Here is a 25,311-nt window from a genome sequence, read left to right on the forward strand (position 1 = left end):
TCGTTTTGGGGTTTAAGTTTTTCAAAAGGTGATTGAACATTAAATGACTAAATATGTTTGGTACTTAAAAACAAAAACAAAACTGAAGGTTTGCTCGACACTTTGGGGACAATACATGACTGGCAATGGAACCAGTGTTTTGATTCATTGGTATGTATGCCTGAGTTGTGAAGCTGGGCTCATACTGCAGGCAAACTGTGACTTCTGTTTAGAAATGTCTGTCTTCACCCTTTGTTTAGATCAGGGTTGCATAACTTCAGGCTCCCCCTCTCCCTCAGTTGTTGGACTTACAGTTTCCATCATCCCTGACGACTGGCCATTGTGGCTGGGAATGATGAGAGTTGTCATCCCACAACAGTTGGAGGGCCAAAGCTGTGCAGCCCTTTTTGAGATGATGCCGAATGTTTGTACTACTTCAGTACAAAGAACTGAGGAAAGTGAGGGCAGTTGGGAAAATAGTGGTGAAAGCCATGAATAATGAACAGGGAGAATCCTGTAGCTTTTCTAGCAAGCTCCTCCTTAAATGCTACTACTCAAATACAGGGATTGTGGCAGGTTATCTTGAAGGAAAGAGATGCAGATCTCTTGATGAATGAGAAACTTCACAGGGAGCTGCCATATACAGAGTGAGATCATTAGTCCCATCTAGCTCAGTGTTGTCTACATAGACTGACAGTGGCTTCTCCAAGGTTGTAGGCAGGAGTCAGCCCTACCCTGGAGATGCCAGGGAGGGAACTTAGAACCTTCTCCATGCAAGCATGTGGATGCTCTTCCTAGAGCAGCCCCATCCCCTAAGGGGAATATTCTACAGTGCTCATATGTAGTCTCCAATTCAAATACAAACCAGGGTGGACCTTGCTCAGAAAAGGGGACAGTTCATGCTTGTTACTACAAGACCAGCTTTCCTCCCAGCTCTCCTCTTACATACATATTCTAAATTTATAGTTATGGTAAAATGAAGGAGGCAGTCCCACAAACCAAAAATCAGAACTGGAATCAAATAGGTGCAGAAGATGTTAGTTGAAAAAGGTCAAATAGTGGTCCTACTAGTGTATTTGACGTACTGAAATAAACTTGTCTGCTGCATCTACTGGACTCCATTGCTGTTTAAATGCTAGCTTTAGCAGATTGCCAGAAATGTTAACCCTGGATTTCTAATTATACTACAATGCTTACTTAAGAGATGATGGATCTGTCCTCCCATCAGAGGAACAGGGATGCTGTGTTCCTTTCTTAAGGAACACAGAACAGCATTTAGATTTAAAAACCTTTACTACTGTTGTGTAGGGGCAAAGCTCAGCAGAGTGTGTCCTGCACAGACCCCATTGAAATTGTTGGGAGTTAAGTAGCAAAGCCATTCTTGGGCATAATTCCTTTGGTCTCCCGTGGGGCTTGAGCAATGTCTGTGTTTATGGGTCTGATCACTTGTTACTTCCAAGTAGAAATATCTACTTGCTGTGAGTCTTGTGATCTCTCCTGCACCCCTGTCCCTTGCTGTGGGGAGAACAGAATGAGTGAGCTGGGCTGACCAGAGCTTGCACATAGAACTGGAATTCCCATTGAAAGGCCACAGACTGAGTTCAAATAAATGCTGTACAATTTAGTTCCGTTGTTGCATTGTTTCCAGGGTGAGAGTTACGTATTGAGACAAGTATCTGGTAGAGGGTTTCACCCTAGGAAGTGAGGGATGAACATGCTCATAGTGAATCAGGCTTCACGTTTTTAGCCAAATAGTCATAGATATTGTTTAGAGAAAAAAGGATGTCTTTAGTTCTCACTGACATGGCAGACGTGTCTGGATATACCACTTTCAGCTGCAGGTGGAGGCTTATATGATTGAATGCTTCCACCATGGAAAGAGAGATTCATATTCATAGAATATAGACTAGCAAGTCAAGTAGGCGGATAGGCTGGGCTCTTCCTCCCTGATGTGAATTTTTTGTGCACGGATGGTTTCAGTTTGGAGGAGTATTCGTATGAACTTCCACCTGCAGTCTGAAGTGGTATAGCTCTCACACAAGTTTACCTACCTCCGTGAGAGCTAGGTAATTGTTGCATTATAGAAGTAGAACATTCTCTGGCTTCTGCATCAACATGCATCAACTTTTAATTTGGCATTACATTTGTGTATTTGTGAGTGTGGTTTAAAATGCCATCTTATATTGAAATCTTATTTGTGGCTTGCCTTTTCCAGTTTCATGCTTCTTTCCATGCCTTATTCTGCTGCATATGGCTGCAAATCAACAAGCTTTTCTGTTAATGTGCAGTGAACCATGGGGTCTTGTTCAGCATTATAATAGTTGTCATAAACATGCTCACTTTTGCAGATATCAAGAATGTCCTGGAAGCCATTGGTTCAAATATCACAACCTTTACTAAAATGCTTCCTGTCCATAAGGTACTAGCAGACTTCACAATATATCTTACTCAGGGTGAGGCATACGTTCAAGATTATTTTCCATTGGTGGAACAGTATGACTTCTACAGGTATGTGCATGCCACTTTGGTGATCAAGGCGTTGTACCCAGAAACCTTAGAACTATGACAAGAGTCTTGTGGCACCTTAAAACTAACCCAGTTGTTACTCTAGAAATTACAAATCAGGTAACAAGCGGTATGAAAGCCATATTCAGGGCCTAGGGCATTGATGCTGGGACATGGTGAAAGCAACCTTGCTGAAGAAGGCCCTGACGATCTGGTCAACAATTTCTGGCTGGAAGGCCATCTGGGGGAACCCTATGAATACTGCACTGAGCTCTAGAATGGAGAGGCAGGATATAAATATAATAACATTAACATTGATCCTTTGCCCTTTAAAAAAAAGGGGGGGGTTCCATTACCTATGGGAGAAATAAATACCGTCCCTTAACCAGCTTCTTGTGGGCCTTCCAGTTCATATACCGTAAAGTTGCTTCAACAGAATTATGGATTCAGAAAAATCCTTTAGGAACCAAATGAGTGATCCCAAAAAGATTATAGAAAATTATAGCTCCCAAAAGGAGGGTTCAGTTTACCTAGCTTTCATCACTCACAGTCTTTCCTACTATCTGGTCCTAAAGTCTCAATCCTCACACTTGAAAATCGTAATACACCACAAGCTGAGCTGATCTATTTCAGCTTTATTCCCAAATTACAATGTTCTGGCATGGAGAACCTCTGATTAACATACACTATTCTTTTAGACATCATAGATTAGATTATGTTCTTGCAGTATGGGCCCTCCCAAAATGCAAAAGGTAGACTGGATCTCTAGAGCTGTTTCAATGGCTAAACTTAGTTTTGCAACACTGGAGGGTATAGCAATAAAGAATAGACAGAGAATGTGCTGGAACTGAGGATAAAATAAGAAATTGTACATGATTGACATGTAGATAAGCATGATCACATCAGGAGGAAATGCTGATGCTTTGAGGCCAAAGCAACTGAGCTACAACTTTTGACTTTGATCCTGGTTTTCACCACACACAACCCCTTCCCTCTTTAATGTCCCATCCAAACTCTGTTGGTGTGAAATTGGGTCAGGGTAGGCTAGGGAGCGGGTGGATGGGATCGCTTTGTATTGGAGTTTATAATTGTACTGCTGATTTCAATCAATCTTTATTACGGTCTCAGACAAGCGCAAGATAAAAGGAGCATGTAACAGATGATATTAAAAGCAATAGTCTATGTCAATTAGTATAAAGACTGTAAGGTTACTGTCAGATTAAAAACTGCGTATGTCTGTAAAAGGTGATAAAGGAGCTATAAAATTGCTAAAACGTTAGCATGTGACAATGGAGTCATGGTAGGGCTAAAATCTATGAGATAAAATCTAATCGAAAGTTACATGCTATAAGCTATAAATTGCTAAAAATTGTAAAAGATAAACTGAGACTTTAAAAGCAGTAGGGCTGAATGATTGATGAAGTTAGTTCTTGATGGTGGTCAGAGCCCAGTGAATTCTGCATGCTGCCACTCAGAATTTAACAACATTGTATATTATCGGTGGATTATAGTCTGAGAGTAATAGTCTTGGCCTGAGCATCCTGGTGACCTGTCAAGGAGTGGAAGAATAAGGGTGTTTCGTACATCTCTATAGAACAGGTAGTGAAGGAGGACATGCTCAATAGTTTCAACCTGTCCCGAGTTGCTGGGGCACAGACTTTCCGGGAAAGGGGTCTTCCTTTAAGGACAGCTGGGGGATGTGCATCGCAGTGAGCCAGGGTAAATGTGGTTAGGTACTTCTGTGTAAGGTATCCAGCAGGTGTTACGTACCCTAGATTTTCAGAGAGAAAAGAGTTGGGGGATCTGTCAAGCAGTGTTCCCTATTACAAGGAATTGCAGATGTTGTTGACTACAGCTCCCACAATCCCCAGCTTTAATAGTCTTTGGCTGGGAGTTATAGTCAACTACATCTGGAAATCCCTATTACAGAGAACACTGCTTTCAAGGTCGGTTTGGCAATCTGCGTCCATTGTGCACTGGTTGATAAATGTTCCAGCTCGCTCGTAACCAAGAGAAGTAGGTGGGGAGGGGAGAGTCCAAGTAAGAATAGTTTCACAGATAGAAATCGCTTCCATGTGGATCGGAAGCCATCCATCAATGTGGAGGGGCCTAGGCCTATTGGGAAGAGGGATAATCTCAGCTGGTGGTTGAATATGGACAGCCAGACTCTGGCCTTCACTTTCACCAGGCCTACTTCCAATAGCAGGGTGGCATTAGAGAGACAATGGGCGACTTGCAGTACTGCTCCTAGGAATTTGGATTGGATGGGCTCTAGAGGTAAGTTTTGGGCAGTATAAAATATCTTAAATAAATAGAGGGGCAAAGTTGGAAAAGGGGCCATGCTGGTATAGAAGTTGTGCCATTGACTTAGTTTCAGATAGCTTAAGGACAGAGGGTATGTATTGCCTCCCTTTTGATTGGAAGAATTTTAGAATGGCAGCGGCGCTACTCTGGGCGTCTTGGGCAACATAGGTGTCATGGGCCTTCCTAGTCCCAGAAGTGTGGAAAACCACCCCCAGAAATTTGAATCATGAGACCTGGTCGATGTCATTCCCATTTATAAGTGTGCCCTAGGTGTCTTAGCAAAGTCCATGATTTTGGTTTTATGGTAATTGGTTTCCACTAGGTCTCCCTTGCAGTATTGGGTGAGGGCCCTCAGTGTTTTTTTAAAGTCCTATGGGGGTCCTTGAGAGAATTGACATGTCTGCATAGAGCAAGGTGGAGATGTTTCTTTTCCAGCTTCAGGGGTGGATGTCTGGGTTGTTTAGGTGGCCCACCCTATAGTTTATGTAGAAGTTGAATAGAGGAGCAAGTATGCAACCTTGTTTGATGCCCTTATGGGTTGGTACGGCATTAGATAAGTGTCCTTGGGGGTTGAATCTGACTTTCAGGGATGTGTTGTCATGCAGAGCATGAATGAAGAATAGCAGGCATCGGTCAATCAAGGAGGCTTCCAGTTTTCCCCATAATTTGGGTTGTGAGATTGAAAAAGCAGACTTGAGATCAGTGAAGACTGCATACAGGGAGACTGAGTTGTGAGTGGCATATTTTTCAATTAGGTGCTGAAATACAAGGCATTGGTCAGTTGTAGACTGTCCCTCCCTGAATCCAGCCTGCTCCTCCAGCAGGATGTTTTCTTGTTCCAGCCAGTCCCTTAGTTTCCAGTAAAGATGTCTAGCGTAGAGTTTACTGTCTGTGCTGAGCAGGCTGTTAGGTCTATAATGGACTGGGTCATCCTTGCTGCCTTTTTAAAAGATGGAAACAATTACTGTGTTCCTTCAGTCCTCGGGTATGCATCTGTGCTTGTCAATTGATGTGAACAGTGCAGCCAGAATGGGAGCCTGCCATGCTGGGTTGTTTTTTATAAGCTAGTTCGTTGCCAAGAGTCTTCCCAGGTCTCAGCTGGGAGATCAAGTCCATGATCTCAGCTGCTGCCACCAGCAGCCGTGGGGGCCCGTCCTCTGCGTCTTGCTGAAGGCATCCGTGGTCCACCTCTTCACTTTTGTATAGTTTAGTGAAGTGCTGTTCCCAGGCCTCTGCTATCAGACCTATGGTTGTCCGTGGTGATGTGCCAGAATAGGGCCGAATCTTTGCTCGAAGGTGTGACCAACTGGCTTTCATAGCATCTCTTTTTGTGTGTTTGAGGAGTTGCTTGTATTGCCTTTTCTGCTTGAGAAGGTCCTGTGCTTTCACTAGATTTGTGTTGGTGTTGTAGTTAGTGGTGAGCATTTTTTTTTTCTTAATTCAGAGTCCAGCCAAGGTTTGGAGCAATGTAGGGGTGGCGTGGGATGGCTGTTGTTTCTGTTGGTTAAGTGCTTTTGTAGTTCCTGCACTAGGTTGCTATAGCTTTTGAGGATTAAGTTAGAGGAATGTGCAGAGAGCAAGGAGGGGGCGAATGGATTGAAAGTGTTCTGAGGAGAGTTGTTACGTTATTGCATTGTACAGCTGGGAGGACCATTTGATGTGGCAGGCTCTTCATACTAGTCGGATGTGAGGTTGGTAAAGAGCCTCTACGTGGAGCTGCCAGGCAAAAGGTTTTAGGCGGAGGTTAACTGGAAAATGCTTGCTGTTGAATTAAGGTGTGACCTCCACAGTGGTCTTCAAAGTGGAGTAGGTTCCCAGAGACAACTACATAGGCAATGACACTCATTTTAGTCTCAGCCCAGAAGGTAAATTCTGCAGGGTGGTCAGTTTCAACAGAGCCATTGAGGATGGGGAGAATAAGTCTGTTAGAAATTTGACCAGCGTAATTTGACTTCAAACAGTGCCCTAGCAATCTGCTTGAGGATCGTGTGGGCAGCATTGTTGGTGTACATATAAGGTGCCATCAGGACCTAACCTGGCATTAAAGTTCTCTCCTACCACATTGGTGATGGAGGATAACAGGTCAGTTAGGTAGTTCCAGTTCATGCCACTGTCTCCTGGCCTGAGATTTCTGTTTCTATGGGGATGGATAGATATTGATTACTAGTAAGATTCAGTGTCTGAAACAGATTGCCACCACTATGGCATGTTGCTTGAATGGAGGATATCTTGTCGATGATGGACACGTAGTGGAAACTAACTTTCCCAGTCCACCCTTGGGTCTGCCCCTACCCACTCTGGCTTTTGCCTCAAGAGAGTGTGAGCATTAGCTATTACGTGCTAGGTCTGCGGATGTCCAGGTTTTGTGTACTGTTGTGATGTCATGCGTGGGGATGTAATTTATGAAGGAGACAACCCTACAGCTGGAGTTCCAGCTGGCCACATTCTAGGTCAGGAGGGAAACATTATGCTGATCTTCTGGATGTCAGTCTGTATTGGTATTGGCATTGGCAGGGGGCAATGTAGGGAATCCCAGTGGGGTAGTGGTGCAGGGAGCCACAATTGAGGGAGGTAGTTTCCGCGGGTGGGTTCTGCTGCGGCTAGTTCTAGCTGTACTTCCAGCAATGCAACAGGCAGAGACTGGAGATTATTCTCATGTTTCTGGCATGAAGATGGTAGAAGCATGGAATCTTGAGCTCTCAGCTCAGGGGTCAGCAAACCTCTCCCTGAGCATACAGACTCCACAGAGGAAGCAGGCAGCTCCCACATCTCGGGCAAACAAACTGGGGAGATTAGAGCAGTGATGTCATCAAAATGAAGATCGTTGGCAAAGATTCCAGGGCCCATAGCAGACAAGACAGTGTCCCTGGGGATTGTGTGTGATGACTGCTGCTTTTGGGGTGATGAGTATGATATAGAGACACTTTCCTGTAGGGTAGCAGTGTCTGTATGTAGGGTCTGGAGTTCTTCAGCAGCAGTAGGAGGAGGTTTGCATAATGCAGTTATGACCTGCGTCTGGGTTAGGGGCCTCTTCCTTTTGGGTTCCTGTGTCTGAAGAGCATTTGAGGGTCTTCAGCACCAGGAGGGAGCATAGAGTTGTCTTGGCTATACACATGGCTCTGTTTGCGGGAAGGTAGGAGTCAATCCTCAACCACTTCCCTGCCTTGGTTGATAGGTTTGTTTGGGCTGTTCCAGTGTTTTCTTGCTTTTATTTGTCATAGTTGAGGTTTGTGTAGTTCTTGCTAAATAATTTCAGCTCCAGTGAAGAGAAGTCCAGTTTTAAGGCAAGGGCTTGTGAATAGTGCTGCTAGCTAGTAGCCATCTTAAAATTTAAGATTAGATAACTAACACAAATATTCAGGAGGTGTTTAGAATCTTGCATTCCCTCCCCCTGCCAAAATAATCATCTGTGTAGCTTTTCTCTCCTTTGAGCTCAGTGTTAAGTTGCACCATGCCATACATGTTTATCTTGTAACTGTGTTTATTGGTTTGCATAGGTGGCTGGGTTGCTTAATTCTCTGCTGCATGGTGATACTGATCCTCTTATTTTACTATCTCGGATTGTTATGTGGTACCTGTGGTTATGACAAAAATGCCACTCCAACAACCAGAGGCTGCGTTTCGAACACTGGAGGAAATTTCCTGATGGCGTGAGTGCTTTATTTCTTCAGAAATGTATCAAACTAAGTGGCATGCATCAAAGAAATAAGTTTGGGAGTAAAAATCAAAATGGGAAAAACACCAACCAATCAAGATACTCAGTGCAATGACATCTTGAGTTTCGTAGAATTCATCCTTGGACAGGTGTTAAACAAAACCCAAATTACAAAAGGTGTTTAAAGCAGGTGGCATTGAGCCCCATCAGCAGTTTATTAAACTTCTAAAATGATGATGGGGGGGGGGGGCTACAGTCTGCATTAAGACTTGAGCCTTGTACAAATGTTCTCTCTTCTCCACAGTGTGATGGTGCATATGTTGAGGAAAATTGGAATACAATTAATGTGTAAGGGTGCTTCTCACATTATGTTATTTAGGTGTACACCAAAGATGATTTGCATGCACCTTAAAGTGTTACATGTGAATGTAATTAGCATATTTGCAAATACACGCACCACGCAAACACACTTTTCATGGAGCTGGGCTTGATGGATTCATTGCCAGTCATGTGCTTGTTGCTAAACCTTGGAGTTTTTTGCCACTTAGAGGGCCAGCTCAGACTGCAAACATGGCTTTGAACGCTCTTGTGTACCTCCTCCTACTGAGCTCCAGTGCAGAGTATGAGCACTGTGGTTTGTTCAGCCACATCTCTGCAGCTCGTCCAAATTTGGAACAATTGTTTGACTGGGGTTTACCAATCACGACTAAACCAGGAAGCCAGTTCAAGTTCTTTTTCGTGTCTTGGTTTAATCGTAGCTGGTAAACCACAGTTAAACAATAGTTACGAATTTAGATGACCTGTGGAGTTATGGATCAGCGTAAATCACAGTGTTCAGACCAGAGCTCTGCATTAGAGCTCAGTGGGGGAAGCGCACAGATTTGGGGTGGTTAGAAGTCATATCCACTCTCACAAACAAACCATGCTTTGTTGATAGTGTGAAACCAGTTGCATACAAAAGGTTTAAAACAAACAAAACTTGAAGAGAACTCTGTAGTAGTTTAAATAGCTGATTGGGCTAATATTTTTTTAGGAGAATGAAGCATGTTACTGTGATGAAACCATTTTTGCTAACAAGCAACTATTTTTAAACCAGCTTGGGAATTGTGAACTTCTTTAAAAAAAAAAAAAAAGTAATGCTAATTACATTTTAAAAGGAGCCCTGCACTGTGCTTTCTAAAGTAAATTTGTTTTGAAGCAGGCATTTCAAAATCTGTCTGAAGTCCCAGAGGAGAAGGGGGAGAACTTCCTATGACAGAAGGGTAGAGAATACTAATACAGTCTGTTGCTGTGTATGCTGATTTGCAGGAAGGAAAGTGGGTTTGTGGCTAACCATCCCTCAGGCAATGGTATGAGTTTTAATGCTCATCCTAATTCTTGGAAAGGCAGGGAGATATCATGGGAAGCAAGGAGTACATGTTCGGGAGGTCATTTGAACAGACAGAATGCTACTGATGCCCATCCATATTATGGAGTTCCTGGTGCTTATTTGTTTCTGGTTAGGCTTGAACTGGCATTTTACTTTGCCCTTTGATTTCACAAATCTTTCTCACAAGTTGTCACCTGAACACAAAATTCTTCAGCAAACTGGATTCTGTGTGGTAAGCCTATATCTCTCTTCATTCCCCCCAAGGATATCTACTTTTGATGGGGGAAATATATAGTATAAATGTATGCAGTATAAATATTGTTTTGCCTTAAAATCATCATTTTCAATGGCCATCAATTGTGCAACTGCATTTGAACAATTGTTCGTGCAGTTGCACAAGAGCACCCTTGCACACAATGCACAAATGCAGTTGTACAATTGACAGCTATTGGAAAAAATGACAGTTGTGCAACTGCGTTTGTGCAATTCTTGCATTGTGTGCAAGGGTGCTCTTGTGCAACTCTGTGAACATTCTGTTGCAAAGTTCATGGAACATGGCACAATATATTAGCCACTGAGTCAGATCATTGGCCCGTCTTCCTCAGTATTGTCTGTCTGTCAGATCCTGGCAAGCTCCTACTAGTGAGAGGTCTTTCCCATCACCTGCCACCTAATCCTTTATATGGAGATCCCATGGATTGGAACTGGGACCTTCTGCATTCAAAGTATGCAATCTGCCACTGAGTTCTAGTCCTTTCCAATAAAGAGCTCTTATACAGCTGGCCAAATGTAATATTTTCCTTTGCTCTTTTTTTCCAGTGGAGTTGGATTCAGTTTCCTCTTCGCCTGGGCTCTGATGCTAATAGTAGTGGTTACTTTCATTACTGGTGGAAATATGGAGAAGCTTGTCTGTGAGCCATTTGAAGACAAGACTTTATTCAAAGTAAGGCCATCCATATTAAGGACATTCAGTGATCAAAAAGAAGACACACCTCCCTCTCAATATTAAAATTTGTTTACTGCCTTATAGCACCATGGTTACATTTTCCTATTTCTGCACAAATGATGATGATAGCAATACTTAGCACGCTTTATTTATTGATTGATTGATTGAAAATTGTTCAAAGCTCTCTATATAAAGCAGGAGCTAGCAAAATGAATGCAGGTGGCAGAAGCTGTTGAGCAAAAGTGCCCTCATGTTAACTGGTACTTTTTCTTTATGATATCTCCTCTCCCCAACTAACACTACTACTACTACTACTACCACCACTACAAACAACAAAAAATACCACCGCTTTTCAACAAAAGTTCTCAAAGATATTATGTAGAAAATAATAAAGATGCTTCTCTGTGCACAGGGAAGTGTGGTGGGGCAGGGAACCAGATGTGATGATATCACAATGATGAGTCTTCCTAAATGTCATGGGGAGAAAGAGGCAAGTTTTGCTGCATTTTATGGTTCCCACACCTGGGAAGCATGTTGGAAATAGCAGGGATGTGGGTCAGAACCTTAAGAGACGTTCTCACTGGGGCAATCCTAGCAGAAGTGAGAAATAATTATGCGGAGTGATGAGGAAACGCACATATAAAATTTAGACACTTGGAGCTCTTGGGTCTGAAATGCAGGAAGATTAAAACCTTGTCTTGTTCCATTCCAGCTTTTGGACACTCCCTACTTGCTGAATCGACACTGGAAATACTACCTTTCTGGCATCATTTTAAGAAATCCAGAGATTGACTTGACCTTTGAAAAGGTTTACAGGTAACTTTTCCAAGTATTTTGATTACAAACGATGAAGCTATGTCACTTGAAATTCTCAACCACTGTGAGCTGATTTGGACGAAACAGCCACTAACACATGTTAATAGGAAGGGGATGTGCTGAGAAAGCATCTGCTGGGATGTCCTCCCAGCATGTTCCTTTATCGTGTGTGTGTGGGGTGGTGGTGGTGGTTGTTTAAACAAGTACTGGGAGGGTGTGAGTGTGGGCTATTCAGATTAACGGCCTCCCATGCGGTAAAGGGAAGCACCAAGAGACCATCAGAATCACATTTGCCTGTATAGTCCAACCTGGGACTTTGTGTATTGTATTAACTGCCTGCCAACTGAGAGCCAGTGTGATACAGTGATTAGGACTGGATCTATTGTTATTTAAGTGTAGTTGGGGAAGCAAGCCTTCATAAGCTTCAAGGTTTTGTTTTTGTTTTGGAAGAGCCTGTACTCTTTCTAGGCAAGTGGAAGATGGCCATCCTTCTGCATTAGACATAATAGGCACAGGACAAATTGAGCTTTTGCAGTATTTCATGCTGCTTAGCTGAAGCTGCTGCTTCATTAAGTTGCACCAAGAATAGTCAGGAGTTTTTCTGACTTGTGAGTGGGCTGAGGGAGGGGGTGGAGATGCAGGATTCACACACTGTTCTTATGCAATCATTCCCCAACTTAAAAGCATGGGGGAAACTTGCAGTATGAATGTAAATTAATCTGGACCTTCTAGGTATTATGTCATGGGTTGCTCTCTGGTTATTGTGAATAGGATGGCCATTATAGTTTTGCCTTAAGGCTATGGCCAATCCAAGTTGTGGATTTGACAAAGAAAGTTAAGTCAAGTCAAGTTTTATTTACGGTCCTAGACCAAACAAGAAAGTTAATATTCTGTAATGGTCGCTTGATGTCTCTAAAATTTGAGTAGGCAGCAAAATGTCAAAAAGTGAAATTCACAGCAAATGTCAGGGTTCTTGCCAAGGACAATTTTCAAGGGAAGCAAAATACGTTTCTATACATTAAATGAAATTTCACAGGGAAATTCAGATCCCTACAATGGGAGCTAAGAGATGGTTTCTGGAGACAGGTATCTCTGTGGAATATTTGGAATAGGGTGAGTGAGTAAACATTTGGCAGCTTTTGGACTTGGGCAGAAAACTGAAAGCATTCTGGCATTTAGTGTGTATAGGTAGAAGGTCTGCTGATCTCCACTTACGCTGTGTATGTATTTATGAATAAAGCAATTATTACCACCAAAACAGTCCAAATGCTCTTTCCTCCAGAGGAAGCCAAATCCAGGTGGTGCTACTGCTTGGAGATGTGGAGAGCATGGAACATTATTATGGGGTTTTAAAATGAAAATATTGTGGTATTCAAGCCCAAACCTAGAACATGTGTGTGTACAAGGAACATGTCTACTGTAAGCAGTACTGACTGAAATAAAAGTGGACACTTGGGGCATTTTCATAGAAACTGCATTTATTTGGTTTGTAATGCTGCATGCATTTAGCTATTTAAATCCCATTGACTTCTGCAGTTCAACTCTGTGCAGGGTTGCAGCTTTCATCTTTAATGAGAGAAATGATTAATTACTATAATTGGAACTTGGGAGAGCTTATCCTTTTAGTACTATTGACACAAGACTATAGGCTTTGTAAATTTGAATTTAGCCAATTAGCTTAATAAACAGGCAATTAATTATAGTTTTCTAGTTATTAAGCTAATAGACTAAATTCAAACTTGCATTTTTCAATGAAATGCTCTTTTGGGGTGAAACTTGAAAGAAGGGGATAGTTTGTCAAGTAGAAATTAAGATAGAGATGAATGACTGGAAGCTGCCACTTTTTACTAGGAGAAAAGACTATCTTCTAATATTTTCCTTTTTAATCAAACTTGAATGTTCCCATTTATAGTAACCCAATAAAGCCAATGTAATGCTAAGAAAATAGACTGGTTCAGGACCCAGTATTGTATAACAGAGTCAAATGTTATAGTAACATGCTCAGTATTTTTAACTGAACACTATCTGTTTCAGTTCTCATTCTCTCTCTCTCTCTTTTAACATTTATATCCCGCTCATCCTTCAAGGAGCTCAGAGCAGTGTACTTGCTTATTTTTATCCTCACAACAACCCTGTGAGGTAGGTTAGGCTGAGAGATACATGACTGGCCCAGAGTCACCCAGTGAGTTTCCTGGTTGAATTGGGATTCGAACTCGGTCTTCCCGGTCCTAGCCCAACACTCTAACCACTACACTATGCCCTGAAGCGCAGACCAGATAATATCTTTGGCTATCAGCTGTTCAGAAGAGCTATATTTAAGTTTACTTCTTCTCATATTTGACTCTGGAAGGAAGGGAATTGTCATGGCTAAGCTTTTTATCCAACAGTTCTTCAAAGCAGTACTTAGGAATGCTACACTTGCATACAATGTATCAATTTTTGATACAATCAAGACATCAATTTTTATGATGTCTGAAGAGTGTTGCAGTCCTAGTCATATCCAGTGGAATTTTGGACACTTCCTTTGAATGGTAGACTTCCATCGCAGATTGCTTCCATTTTTTGATATGGGGGGCTGCTATTTGCGAAACACAAAATCAAAACCCTCCCTTGGACATACTAACTTCCTGGTTCTTTAGGCCATTTTTATTTTTGTAAATCTGATTTCAGTGTCTCCTTTTTCAACTAAGTACACATTTTAATGACAATTACTACCATCTAAAATTGGTTTCCCTGATTATGTATACCTATGTCTTTTTAGTGACTGCAAGGAAAATAAAGGCATTTACACCTCACTCAACTTAGAAAACCTCTTCAATATCCATGAATTTCTGAATGTTAGCATGGTAAGTTAACTTAGCTTGTGGTGTGTGTTTTAGTACTGAATATGCACATTTTTTAAAAATTGGGATTCTGCCAGGTTACCCTACAGGGATGTTTGCTTGTATGCTATTACTAATGACCGAAGACATTTTGTCTGCAGTTAGCATTGAATTTCTCACCTGGTAGACAGATAATAGACACTATATTATCTTGATGTATGTTAAAAGCCCAAACTGGCATAGTGTAATACAGATCATCCAATTCACATGAGCAAGTCTGTGGGTGGTGGTGGTTGTTTTTTTATGAATACTGAGTCCTCCAAATGGAGGTGCAGGAAATAAAACACAATGCACATTTGCTTTTTGAGATGACTAAAGAAATTGGAAATAAGTTGGGGGGGAAATGTAATTGTCACCTGACAAAAACATTTGTGGAAAATGTCTTATGCAACTTGCATTTTAAACTTAAGTATCAGCATTATTCATGGTGAAACAGTGAACATATGAAAAGGTGATAAACTATTTGATAGCCATGAAACATGTAGTTATCCAAATGGAGAAAGCCAGCAGTCATTCACAGGCATTCCTTATTATCTATAAAGGAGGACTTCGATATTCCCGGGGGTTCCATTCCATGCTACAGCTGCAGATAGAGAAACTGTGAATATTGAGTCATTGGGGCAATGGGGAATTGGGGGTTAGGTTCCCAGTCACTGGAGAACCTTGCTAAAACATCGAATTTCAGAGGGGGATGTTGCAGGAAAATCCTCTGGAACCTTGCCATCCTGTTTAATTCAGTCCCTTGCTTTCATCCTTCCATCAGATTTGATAGAGAATGGGGTAAAACTAAAGAGGATTAGACAGGGTTCCCGCATTAGAACCCGTTGCCTGACAGAACTGAGTCAAATTCAACGAGGGGTGTGTGCTCAAATAAGCTTTTTATTCATGATCATGAAGGCACAGCACAAGTCAAAAAAGTCTGACAAGCACTGCGCCCCGAAGGTACACAGTTGCTAGTTTATATAGATTTTTTAAAAGCAAGCAAATCAGTAAATCCTTCAATACATGTCTTTGTAATTAAACAGATGTTTTCATGTGGTGCCACTTAGCCTTGGACATGAGCTACTGTTTGGCCTATCCACCCTCCCTACTCCTTATCGGTATCTTGTGATGCCTGCTATGTTTCTTTTTCTGCGGAGTGAGAAATTTGTCTCATTACCCTGGCTACATACAGTATCTCTTGTCAGGCTGCGGTATTTGCTACCCCTTGGCCGAGGGCCTCACATTCTTAAACAATCTTGTGCAGGCCTACTGGCCCTGCATTCTATTTAGAAGCCTGAACCAAACTTTTATACACTTATTTGTCAGCCTGGATTAAACATTTCGTTATCAGGGATGTGGGGGGGAAACTGCCTACAGTTTTCGCTTCTCCCCCGAGTCGTGCTGTGCCCCTGAATGATGCCAAATTGACCAAAAACCACCAGTCCTCCCCCTGCTTTTTTTTAAACAGAGCCATTTTGAATGTCCTCCAAAACACAAAATGGCAACCAGAAATTACCTCTGTGGTCATTTTCAACCACCACTGGCCCACAGATACACAGGGTCGATATGTGATTTCTCTGTGGTTTTTTCTTCTTCCGCGTATGTCAAGGTCGGGTGCCTATTACCCGACTGCGGATACGTGAATCTGTGGATGTATACTCTGTGGATATCAAGGTCCTCCTGTATGCTATTACCAAAAGAGCTGGAAATATTAATTGCCCCATGAATGGAGAATTGGAGCACCTGCAGGCAAGTGGGAAGTACCAACAGACTTGAGGTAACCCACAGACGTGTCAGTTATCAGAAGAATCTGAAGAAAACCCTAAGGAGGCAAAAAACACAAACAAAAAACACATCGCTAGACAGAATGATGGTGTGCTTAGGCAGTTAAGACAAGCAGGTAGGTGGAGTTTATAGAACTCGGTGTCAAGGTGTGGGAGTTAAGCAGGGCTTCAGCAAAAAGTGGGGACATTTCTCGGCTTGAACAATCCCTTCTGCTTCTGAGGGGGAAAGCTGCCTAATGGTCTCCACAGAAGAAAATGCTGAAACTCTGTGGCTTCCTCATAGCTCGGATAACCCTGTTTTGTTTCTGAAGGGGAAGAGATTTGACACAGTTAATCTCTTGGTGATATGAAGGTACTGCCCTCCCAGGTACTGTTGGGCAAGTTTTGAGGGAATTTCCTCACAACTCTCCAGCTTTATGGGGACACTCTGGAGGTCAGATAACCACTATAAGAAGAAACCTGCCTTAGCCCACTCGGTAGCAGTTACACAAACCTGAAGCACCCTGCTTAACGTTAACTCTTGAAGCTTTAGGGCTGGGTGAAAAGGAGCTGGGATGGAGCATCTGCACCTCCCCTCCCCACCCCCCAAAACCCAGAAAATATGGGGGGGGGAGATTCTGCATGAATAAAGCCCCAAGTTTGAGCAGGGCCTCCTGTCTTAGTTGCTCACTTTTGTTTTTTCACCATGCTTGGGCACAGGCTCAGGTAACACATGCACACCAGAGACAGACTGCAACATTCTGTTGCAGGTCCATACTTACAGTGAGGGAAATAAGTATTTGAATCCCTGCTGATTTTGTCCGTTTGCCCTCTGACACAGATATGACCAGGCTATAATTGGAATGGTAGGTTTATTGTAGCTGTGAGAGACAGAATAACAACAAACAAACCCTCAAAAGCCCAGTGCCCCAAAGTCAGCGATGGATTTGCATTGTAGTGAGGGAAATAAGTATTCGATCCCTTCACAAAAGATGTCTTAGTACTTGGTGGCAAAACCCTTGTTGGCAATCACAGAGGTCAGACGGTTCTTGTAGTTGGCCACCAGGTTTGCACACAACCCAGGAGGGATGTTGTCCCACTCCTCTTTGCAGATCCTCTCCAAGTCAGAAAGGTTTCGAGGCTGATGTTTGGCAACCCGAACCTTCAGCTCCCTCCACAGATTTTCTATGGGATTAAGGTCTGGAGACTGGCTGGGCCACTCCAGGACCTTCATGTGCTTCTTCTTGAGCCACTCCTTTGTTGCCTTGGCTGTGTGTTTTGGGTCATTGTCTTGCTAGAATACCCATCCACAACCCATTCTCAATGCCGTGGCTGAGGGAAGGAGGTGCTCACCCAAGATCTGACGGTACATGGTCCCATCCATCGTCCCTTCGATGCAGTGAAGGTGTCCTGTCCCCTTAGCAGAAAAACACCCCCAAAGCATAATGTGTCCACCTCCATGTTTGATGGTGGGGATGGTGTTCTTGGGCTCATAGGCAGCATTCCTCCTCCTCCACACACAGCGAGTTGAGTTGATGCCAAAGAGCTCGATTTTGGTCTCATCTGACCACAACACTTTCGCCCAGTTCTCCTCTGGATCATTCAGATGTGCATTGGCAAACTGCAGACGGGCCTGTACATGTGCTGCCTTGAGCAGGGGGACCTTGCGGGCACTGCAAGATTTCAGTCCTTCACGGCGTAGTGTGTTACCAATTGTTTTCTTGGTGACTATGGTTCCAGCTGCCCTGAGATCATTGACAAGTTCCCCCCGTGTAGTTCTGGGCTGCTTTGTCACCATTCTCATGATCATTGCAACTCCACGAGGTGAGATCTTGCATGGAGCCCCAGACCGAGGGAGATTGACAGTTATTTTGTGTTTCTTCCATTTGCGAGTTATCGTGCCAACTGTAGTCACCTTCTCACCAAGCTGCTTGGCAATAGTCTTGTAGCCCAGTCCAGCCTTGTGCAGGTCTACAACCTTGTCCCTGACATCCTTTGACAGCTCTTTGGTCTTGGGCATGGTGGTGAGTTTGGAAGCTGAGTGATTGCTTGCTTCTATGGACAGGTGTCTTTTATACAGGTACTGTATCAAGCTGGGATTAGGAGCACTCCCTTACAGAGGGTGTTCCTCATCTCAGCTCGTTACCTGCATATAGTGAAAAGACACCTGGGAGCCTGAAATCTTGCTGGTTGATAGGGGATCGAATACTTATTTTCCTCACTACAATGCAAATCCATCGCTGACTTTTGGGCACTGGGCTTTTGAGGGTTTGTTTGTTGTTATTCTGTCTCTCACAGCTACAATAAAAGTACCATTCCAATTATAGCCTGGTCATTTCTGTGTCAGAGGGCAAACGGACAAAATCAGCAGGGGATCAAATACTTATTTCCCTCACTGTATTACTGTTATTAGTATGAACAATTGCATACTTGGGGTATATATCAGTTACTTGAATGAAATCTGGCTGGGTCGGTGCATGCAGCAGAGTGGAGTGGTACGGTCTTGATGTGGTAGAGTGGACTGTGCCACTTCATGCTGCATATAGAGCAGGAGGGTCACATTTTTGAATGGTTCCTTGCATTAGCGAAAAATCCTTGCAAGTAGAAAAGGAACACAACAGAAGAGGTTCTAGCCCAGTCCTTTCTCTTTCATGTGCTACTGTTCTTACTGTTCTTTGCAGTGGGTATTCCTATGGAAGGGAAAGGTGATATCCTCTCTCCACAATCAGTAGTAGCATATATATCTTTATTTTAAGACATCTTAACACCATGGTTTTACTATGAAAGCCTTTAAAGCAGGTTTAAAAATTAACAAAACATATATAATAATTGAAGGAAACCACATGGCTCTGTGGTTGCCAGGAGTCGACACCGACGCGATGGCACAACTTTACCTTTACCTTACAGTCTGCCAACTACAACGCTGCATGTGGATCAGGCGTATGCGTGTCTTGAATGAGCAGTTGGCAGTAGGGACTAGTGACTAGTGACTTGCTATTGTGATTGTTCTGATGTTGGGGAGTTGGGAACTGTTTGTTTCTGCTTTTTCCTTCCATAGTATGCAGAAGATGTGACACACAAAATCAAGCACATTAGCGTAAATCTAAGCAGTATAGTTTTGCTGGATGAAATTGGAAAGGAGAATCTGTTGGATTTCAGTTCTTCAGGAATAAGTGAGATAAACTTTGCAGCATATTTGTCCGAGGTAAGATATGGGTGTAATCTCCATTTTCAAATGCCTTGGAGAGAGATTTTTGTCACTAGAAACAGTGCCGTTGCTGATTTTGACGATGAGGCATCTATTTAATTTCTTTTAAGCAAATGATGGTAGAAATCTATGTATAGATGTGTTTATACAACACCATCAATGTGTGTAGCACCTTACAGAATTTCATAAACAAAGCGAAAAAATCAGGTTCCCCGCCCAACCCTAAGGAGATGAATCTGTGGGTGGGGAAAATGGCAAAAGGAAGGAGAGAGGTGAGGACAGTAAGAGATTTTTATATCCATTATACATACTTGGGCCTGACTGCAGTGTTGGAGGATGATAAAAGGATGAGATCAAGCTTCCTGGTCTTGGGAAGAGACCAGTGAGGATTTGAGGGAGAGTTTGGTTAGAGCAGGCCTGCACAACATGCGGCCCGGGGGCCGTATGCGGCCCGCGAGGCCTTTTTCCTGGCCCCCAGGCTATTACCTCTTCCTCCCCCTGCTGTTTACAAAACACCTCCTCAAAAAAAATTCCAGCCGCTGCACGTCCGAGGAGATGGCTGCGGGGGTGTGGGTGTTCTTCCTTACCCTCCCCCATGGCAGCAGTGGCGCACAGCGGCAGAAACCAGAGCAACACTCGGGCCTGCCATTTGGTCCGGTGTTGCTTCCCAACTGCGAGGCGCGCCTGCGCAGTTAAGTCTCTTAAGTCTCTCTCTCTCTCTCTCTCTCTCTCCCCCCCCACCAAGACTGCGCCATATTCTCTCTCTCTCTCTCTCTCTCTCTCTCTCTCTCTCTCTCTCCCACCAAGACTACTCCATTCTCTCTCTCTCTCTCTCTCCCACCAAGACTACTCCATTCTCTCTCTCTCTCTCTCTCCCACCAAGACTACTCCATTCTCTCTCTCTCTCTCTCTCCCACCAAGACTACTCCATTCTCTCTCTCTCTCTCTCTCCCACCAAGACTACTCCATTCTCTCTCTCTCTCTCTCTCCCACCAAGACTACTCCATTCTCTCTCTCTCTCTCTCTCCCACCAAGACTACTCCATTCTCTCTCTCTCTCTCTCCCCCACCAAGACTACTCCATTCTCTTTCTCTCTCTCTCTCCCACCAAGACTGCTCCATATTCTCTCTCTCTCTCCCCCCCCCCGCCAAGACTGCTCCATTCTCTCTCTCTCTCAGGCCAAGCCTCCTGCTGCATCCTTTCCATCTTTCTTTCCCCTTCTCCATTCTTTTCCAAAATTATGAGAAGAGGTTCTCTTCTCCCCCCCCCCTTAAAAGTGTTCCATGTTTTGTGTGATGATTTGGCAGAGGTGGAAAGGAAGAACAATGCATTTTATTATGTATTTTTGTACAGATTGTATAATATTTATATTATTAGAATGAATTTTAATTCAACTTATTTCATGTTAATTTAAATCAATCTTGGCCTGCCAGAACATCAAAAGTTAAATATTGAGTAAATTCATTTTAAATTCATTTTTAATTCATTTCACTTTAATTCAGTTGATTGGTTGATTGATTGGTATTAAGTGTTACTTTAATAATCAGCACCCTAGGAATTGACCTCGGCCCCCATGAACCAAGTCACGGTTGGTTTCGGCCTGCCAGGTCATTTGAGTTGTGCAGGCCTGGGTTAGAGGCACCTTGTAGATACTCTGCGAAGGAATGTCAAGCATCAGAGGCAGCAAGAGAGAATTGGCAGCTATTTAGGAGAGCTTTGGGTGGCACCTACAAATAAATGACTGTGGAATAAATTCTTTCAAGATTGAACATGTTTAAGGGTACCTTTGTACGTGTGTGTTCTTGCTCTGTTTTTCTTGGACAGTTCTGTGGTCCTCCAGACTTGTTCTAGTCAAATTTGATTTATTCATACTGCTGATGGGCAAATTCCCAGGTGTTCAACATTGTGTCGTGGAGTAGGAAGCCAGAAACACTGGCCCAAATGTATTCATTGCGAACCATAAATAAGATCAACATTAAACCTTTGAAGCAGGCTTTCTCAAAATGAACTGGGGCATGATAGTGTGACTTGAATGAATGGCCCATATGCCATGAGAAATATGTTACTATAATTGAAGGCTTCTGTGCGCCTCTGGGTGTGCCTCCTTCCACTGAGCCTCTTGTAGGCTGGTAAACTTTTTCTGTGTGTCTGCAACAGGAGTGATTGGATAAGTAGATCCAATAAGCAGATGTGCACCCAAATTAGTTACCCTCAGGGGAGGTCACTCCCCTGTGTGTCAGCAAGTCATTTCTTGGGGTGTGCTTCCTTTGTTTTCTCAAGTGAAGGAATGCATTTTAATGCAAAACAATAGTGTCTCGGCTCTCAGAAGTCAGAGAAAACGACCTTTAAAAGCAACAGTGATATGACTTGTTCTGTCTTCTGCAGATCAATAAGAGTGTTACCAAGGTGGATCTCTTGTCCTTTGCTAATGATCTGGAAGCAAGAGCAGACCAACTGGTGAGTTTTATTGGACTGAAATAAACAGTGGCAAAGTGTGTGTTCTGACAGGACTTCCCACATATTCCAAATCAGAGAAACTGTCCATTAAACATGTTCCATTGTTGAGACATAGCAGTAAATGCTGGGATACATTCTTAAAATAGGCATTTCTATGTCCACACATGTGCAGAATATTCTGATGCCTGTCCTGGATAGAGGGATTCATATAATAGGGCAGGGCTACACAACTTGGGCCCTCCTGCAAGTGTTGGACTACAGCTCCCGTCATCCCTGACTATTGGCCACTGTGTTTGGGGATGCTGGGAGCTGTAGTCCAACAATGGCTGAAGTTGTGCAGCCCTGTCATAGGAGATTGTGTGTACTTATGTTGTGCCTTTATGAGCTAACTGACTGGGATATCTTGGTAAGTGAATGTATCTGTACTTTCATGTGGTAATTTAAAGTTGAGCTGAGCCAAAATGGCCCCCTGACATTTTGCTACTTCATTTGCAGGCAGGGTCATTTTGTGGGATTTCTTAGTGGCTTAGGGTTTGAAAAACAAGTATAACCTCTACAAAAAATATGATTTACCATCAAATAAAAATACGTATTTTATATACTAATGGTTATAAAGCAATGACTGCTATATCAAAAACAAATCATCCCTAAAGCCAGTTGGAGGATATGACACATTACCTGGAGTACTGCAGAGCCCTGACATTGGCCCAATGCAATGCCTTGTGCACAGCTGTGTTGGAAGGGAGATATCAAATAATTCCATATGGAGAGCATATTTGCCCCTGTGGCTCTGGTGAGATTGAAACGGCACCTCGTGTACTCTTGTACTGTCACTATTACCGTGATATTCGGCATAAGCTCATTTCTTCAGATATTAGCTCATATCCAGGCTGTACTGATTCCTTTTACCTAGATTTCCTCTTGGCAGATCAGAATGACTCTAGATCCTATAATGTGGCTAAGTTCTGCCTTATAGCTAGCAAAATTCATTTAGAGCTCATTAAGGACTAAATATTCTAAAGCCTATATGTATGTTGCCTCCACTCGCTGGATATGCTGCTGCCATACATAGTATAGAATACAATATGGCATGAGATTTAACCCCGCTCTGTATTAATTACATAATTTTGCTGTCTTGCTACCTTTATACTCAGTGTCATTCTGTTATCAGTGTTTGACTAACTTTGTATATAGTTTGTTCATAGTTTTAACCTAGCTTCTACTTATTATGCTAAGTAATTTTATAGAGACTTTTTATTATTTTGTAGGAGTAGATTGTTTGAAGCGTTTTTGGCTGTTATGCTGGTCAAAGACCGAAATAAAGACTCTGCTATGCACATTACCTGGTTGCCTATTGGATCAATGGATTTCAAATGTTTCCCAGTATGTTTCTGAAAAATAGAAGTTGTAGGGACTTGAATAATATTTTCCTTTAGTAGCCACATCTGTCACCCTTCTGCTGAGGCTTGAACCTTGGAATTGAAAAGTGAGGTTACGCCATGCCTGCAAAATTCTCTGTGTAAACTGCCCTGAGCCATTTTTGGAAGGGCGGAATAGAAATCAAATAAATAAATAAATAATAAAAGTTATGTTTTGAAGGGAGTGGTCATTTCTCAGTGGTGAAAAGCATGTTTTGCATGCATAAGGTCCTAGATTCAGCCCCAAAGCATTTCTTATTGAAGGAACGTAACCAAAGCTGGGAAAGACCTTTTGCTGGAGTCCTTGGGGTCTAAAGTAATATTTGTGGCCCACCTGGCTAACCCTTACTACTCTGTGTAACTACTGCCCTACGGACTGTGTAAGACAGCTTCGTATACGTGCAATTTTGTGTTTCCAGCTGGCCAGTGTTGCTGAGACCAGGCAATAACCTCCTCTTCTTATTTGAAGAACTACCATCTTTGAACAAGGATATTATTCTCAATCTTGCAACAAAAATCTAATCAAATCTGTAACTCTGCATTTCTGCCATGCCCCTACCACTCACCCAAAGAAGGAACTGATTTTACTTGGCCCCTCGCCCTCAAATCATACCCTATATATTTTTCCAGCTGCTGTTCAGATGCTTAATCTCTCTTTTCTTAATTATAAATGGACATTTAGACATCAAACAGCTCAGTGGAGGGCACCATTACCTCTTCTTAGCCAATGGAGAAATAATTGTAGTTTGCTTTAAAGAAAAATGTATCCTGATTAATAGAATGAAAGTTAAGGTTTACCTGTACTTTTTAGTATAGCAAACTGCTATAATTTAATTCGCCTCTGGGATGTTTTTCTTATACTTCTAATATAATAGAAGTATATAGGTAGAATAGATGAGCATATCTCTCACTAAACCTCTCATAGCATTTTCCTGTTCTTGACATTGCATAAGAAATGTGCTACTATTTGTTTGTTTGGAAGAGGAGAATATCTAATTTGCATAATCCTTTATTTGTATTTTCAGCCCAAAGGAGCATTGGAGAATGCCTTAAAAGGACATGCAAATAATATTCGGATGATACATAACCAACAAGTTGTTCCATTGGAGCAAGCAATGGTAAAAATCTTAAATTGTTGTGCTGGGAAGAGATTGGAGAGGCAAATTTTGTAAACTACAAAACAAAGTCTTGGTTGATAACCCATAATCTAGATATGGTCCAGCTTTTCATGAAAAATGAAGCAGCCTGCAAAACGTTGGTCCTATATTCTCAAACTATTGGCCACTGTGTCTGTGTTGGAATTTGGGGTTCCTAGCAACTGGCACACCTCACCTCACCTTTTGGGTAGCATCAATTTCTTTTTAATCTGGTTAGCTGTGACTGTAATTTCCTCAGGTGTCACTAGGCATCAATGTGCTGTTTGGCTGGCTGTGCTTTCAATTAAGAATAGCAGTCCTAAGTGCCAGTTAACCACGAATTCGAATTATCCAATTTAGACACTGATCCATAGGGCTGCTCTGTATTAAGGATAGCCTAAGACCATGCCATTGTGTCCACTGGTAATCTGTAGGTTCCACCCAAATATGCTATTACCACTTTGGGGTGCTGCTTCCTGCCAGGGAAATTCACTAGTAAAAACTTAGTTGTGATCTCCTCTGCTCACAACACTGGAAATTCCACTCTAAGGAAAACAGCTGCTGATGCTGGAGGTTCTGCTCCTAATCGAGGAGGGATCTGCACACAACACTGGAGCTCAGCTCAGAGGTATAGTTCCACGTGTGGAGGAATTTTTGGCTAGCTCAGCCCTCACTTTTGGTGACTAGAGACTGACTTCTTCCCTGCCTGGGAGGTTGCCTATTCAACCAAAAGGGGTGCCTAGAGGGCTTTGCCTGCCTGACCAATTAGACTGTAGCCTCCAGTCACGAGACCTGTGGGGAAACAGCTTCTAAGAGGTGCTCTGATCTGGAAGTGTAATGCAGAGGAATTGGCTCCTAAACAGAAACATAAGCTCTGCGGATCCATTACAA

General features: G+C 42.7%; 1 protein-coding gene across 17 annotated transcripts in view; it reads left to right on the forward strand.

Annotated features, from left to right (window-relative positions):
* Nucleotides 1–25,311, forward strand: part of PROM1 (prominin 1) — a 129,879-nt gene that overhangs the window by 82,808 nt on the left and 21,760 nt on the right. For 12 of the 17 annotated variants that reach the window (XR_008308221.1, XR_008308222.1, XM_053254110.1 and 9 more), the window contains 8 exons: nucleotides 2,328–2,487; nucleotides 8,286–8,438; nucleotides 10,632–10,755; nucleotides 11,471–11,574; nucleotides 14,336–14,420; nucleotides 19,260–19,406; nucleotides 21,795–21,866; nucleotides 24,310–24,400. Coding sequence is in view for 15 of the 17 variants with exons in the window: in XM_053254110.1 (XP_053110085.1) it covers nucleotides 2,328–2,487; nucleotides 8,286–8,438; nucleotides 10,632–10,755; nucleotides 11,471–11,574; nucleotides 14,336–14,420; nucleotides 19,260–19,406; nucleotides 21,795–21,866; nucleotides 24,310–24,400 (936 nt within the window). In the remaining 2 variants the exon portion in view is untranslated. Of the gene's footprint in view, nucleotides 1–2,327; nucleotides 2,488–8,285; nucleotides 8,439–10,631; nucleotides 10,756–11,470; nucleotides 11,575–14,335; nucleotides 14,421–19,259; nucleotides 19,407–21,794; nucleotides 21,867–24,309; nucleotides 24,403–25,311 lie in introns of all 17 variants that reach the window. The other 5 variants (XM_053254114.1, XM_053254116.1, XM_053254119.1 and 2 more) reach the window with 1 other exon arrangement.

Source organism: Hemicordylus capensis, chromosome 5 (assembly GCF_027244095.1).
Source record: "Hemicordylus capensis ecotype Gifberg chromosome 5, rHemCap1.1.pri, whole genome shotgun sequence".
Classification (NCBI taxonomy): domain Eukaryota; kingdom Metazoa; phylum Chordata; class Lepidosauria; order Squamata; family Cordylidae; genus Hemicordylus; species Hemicordylus capensis.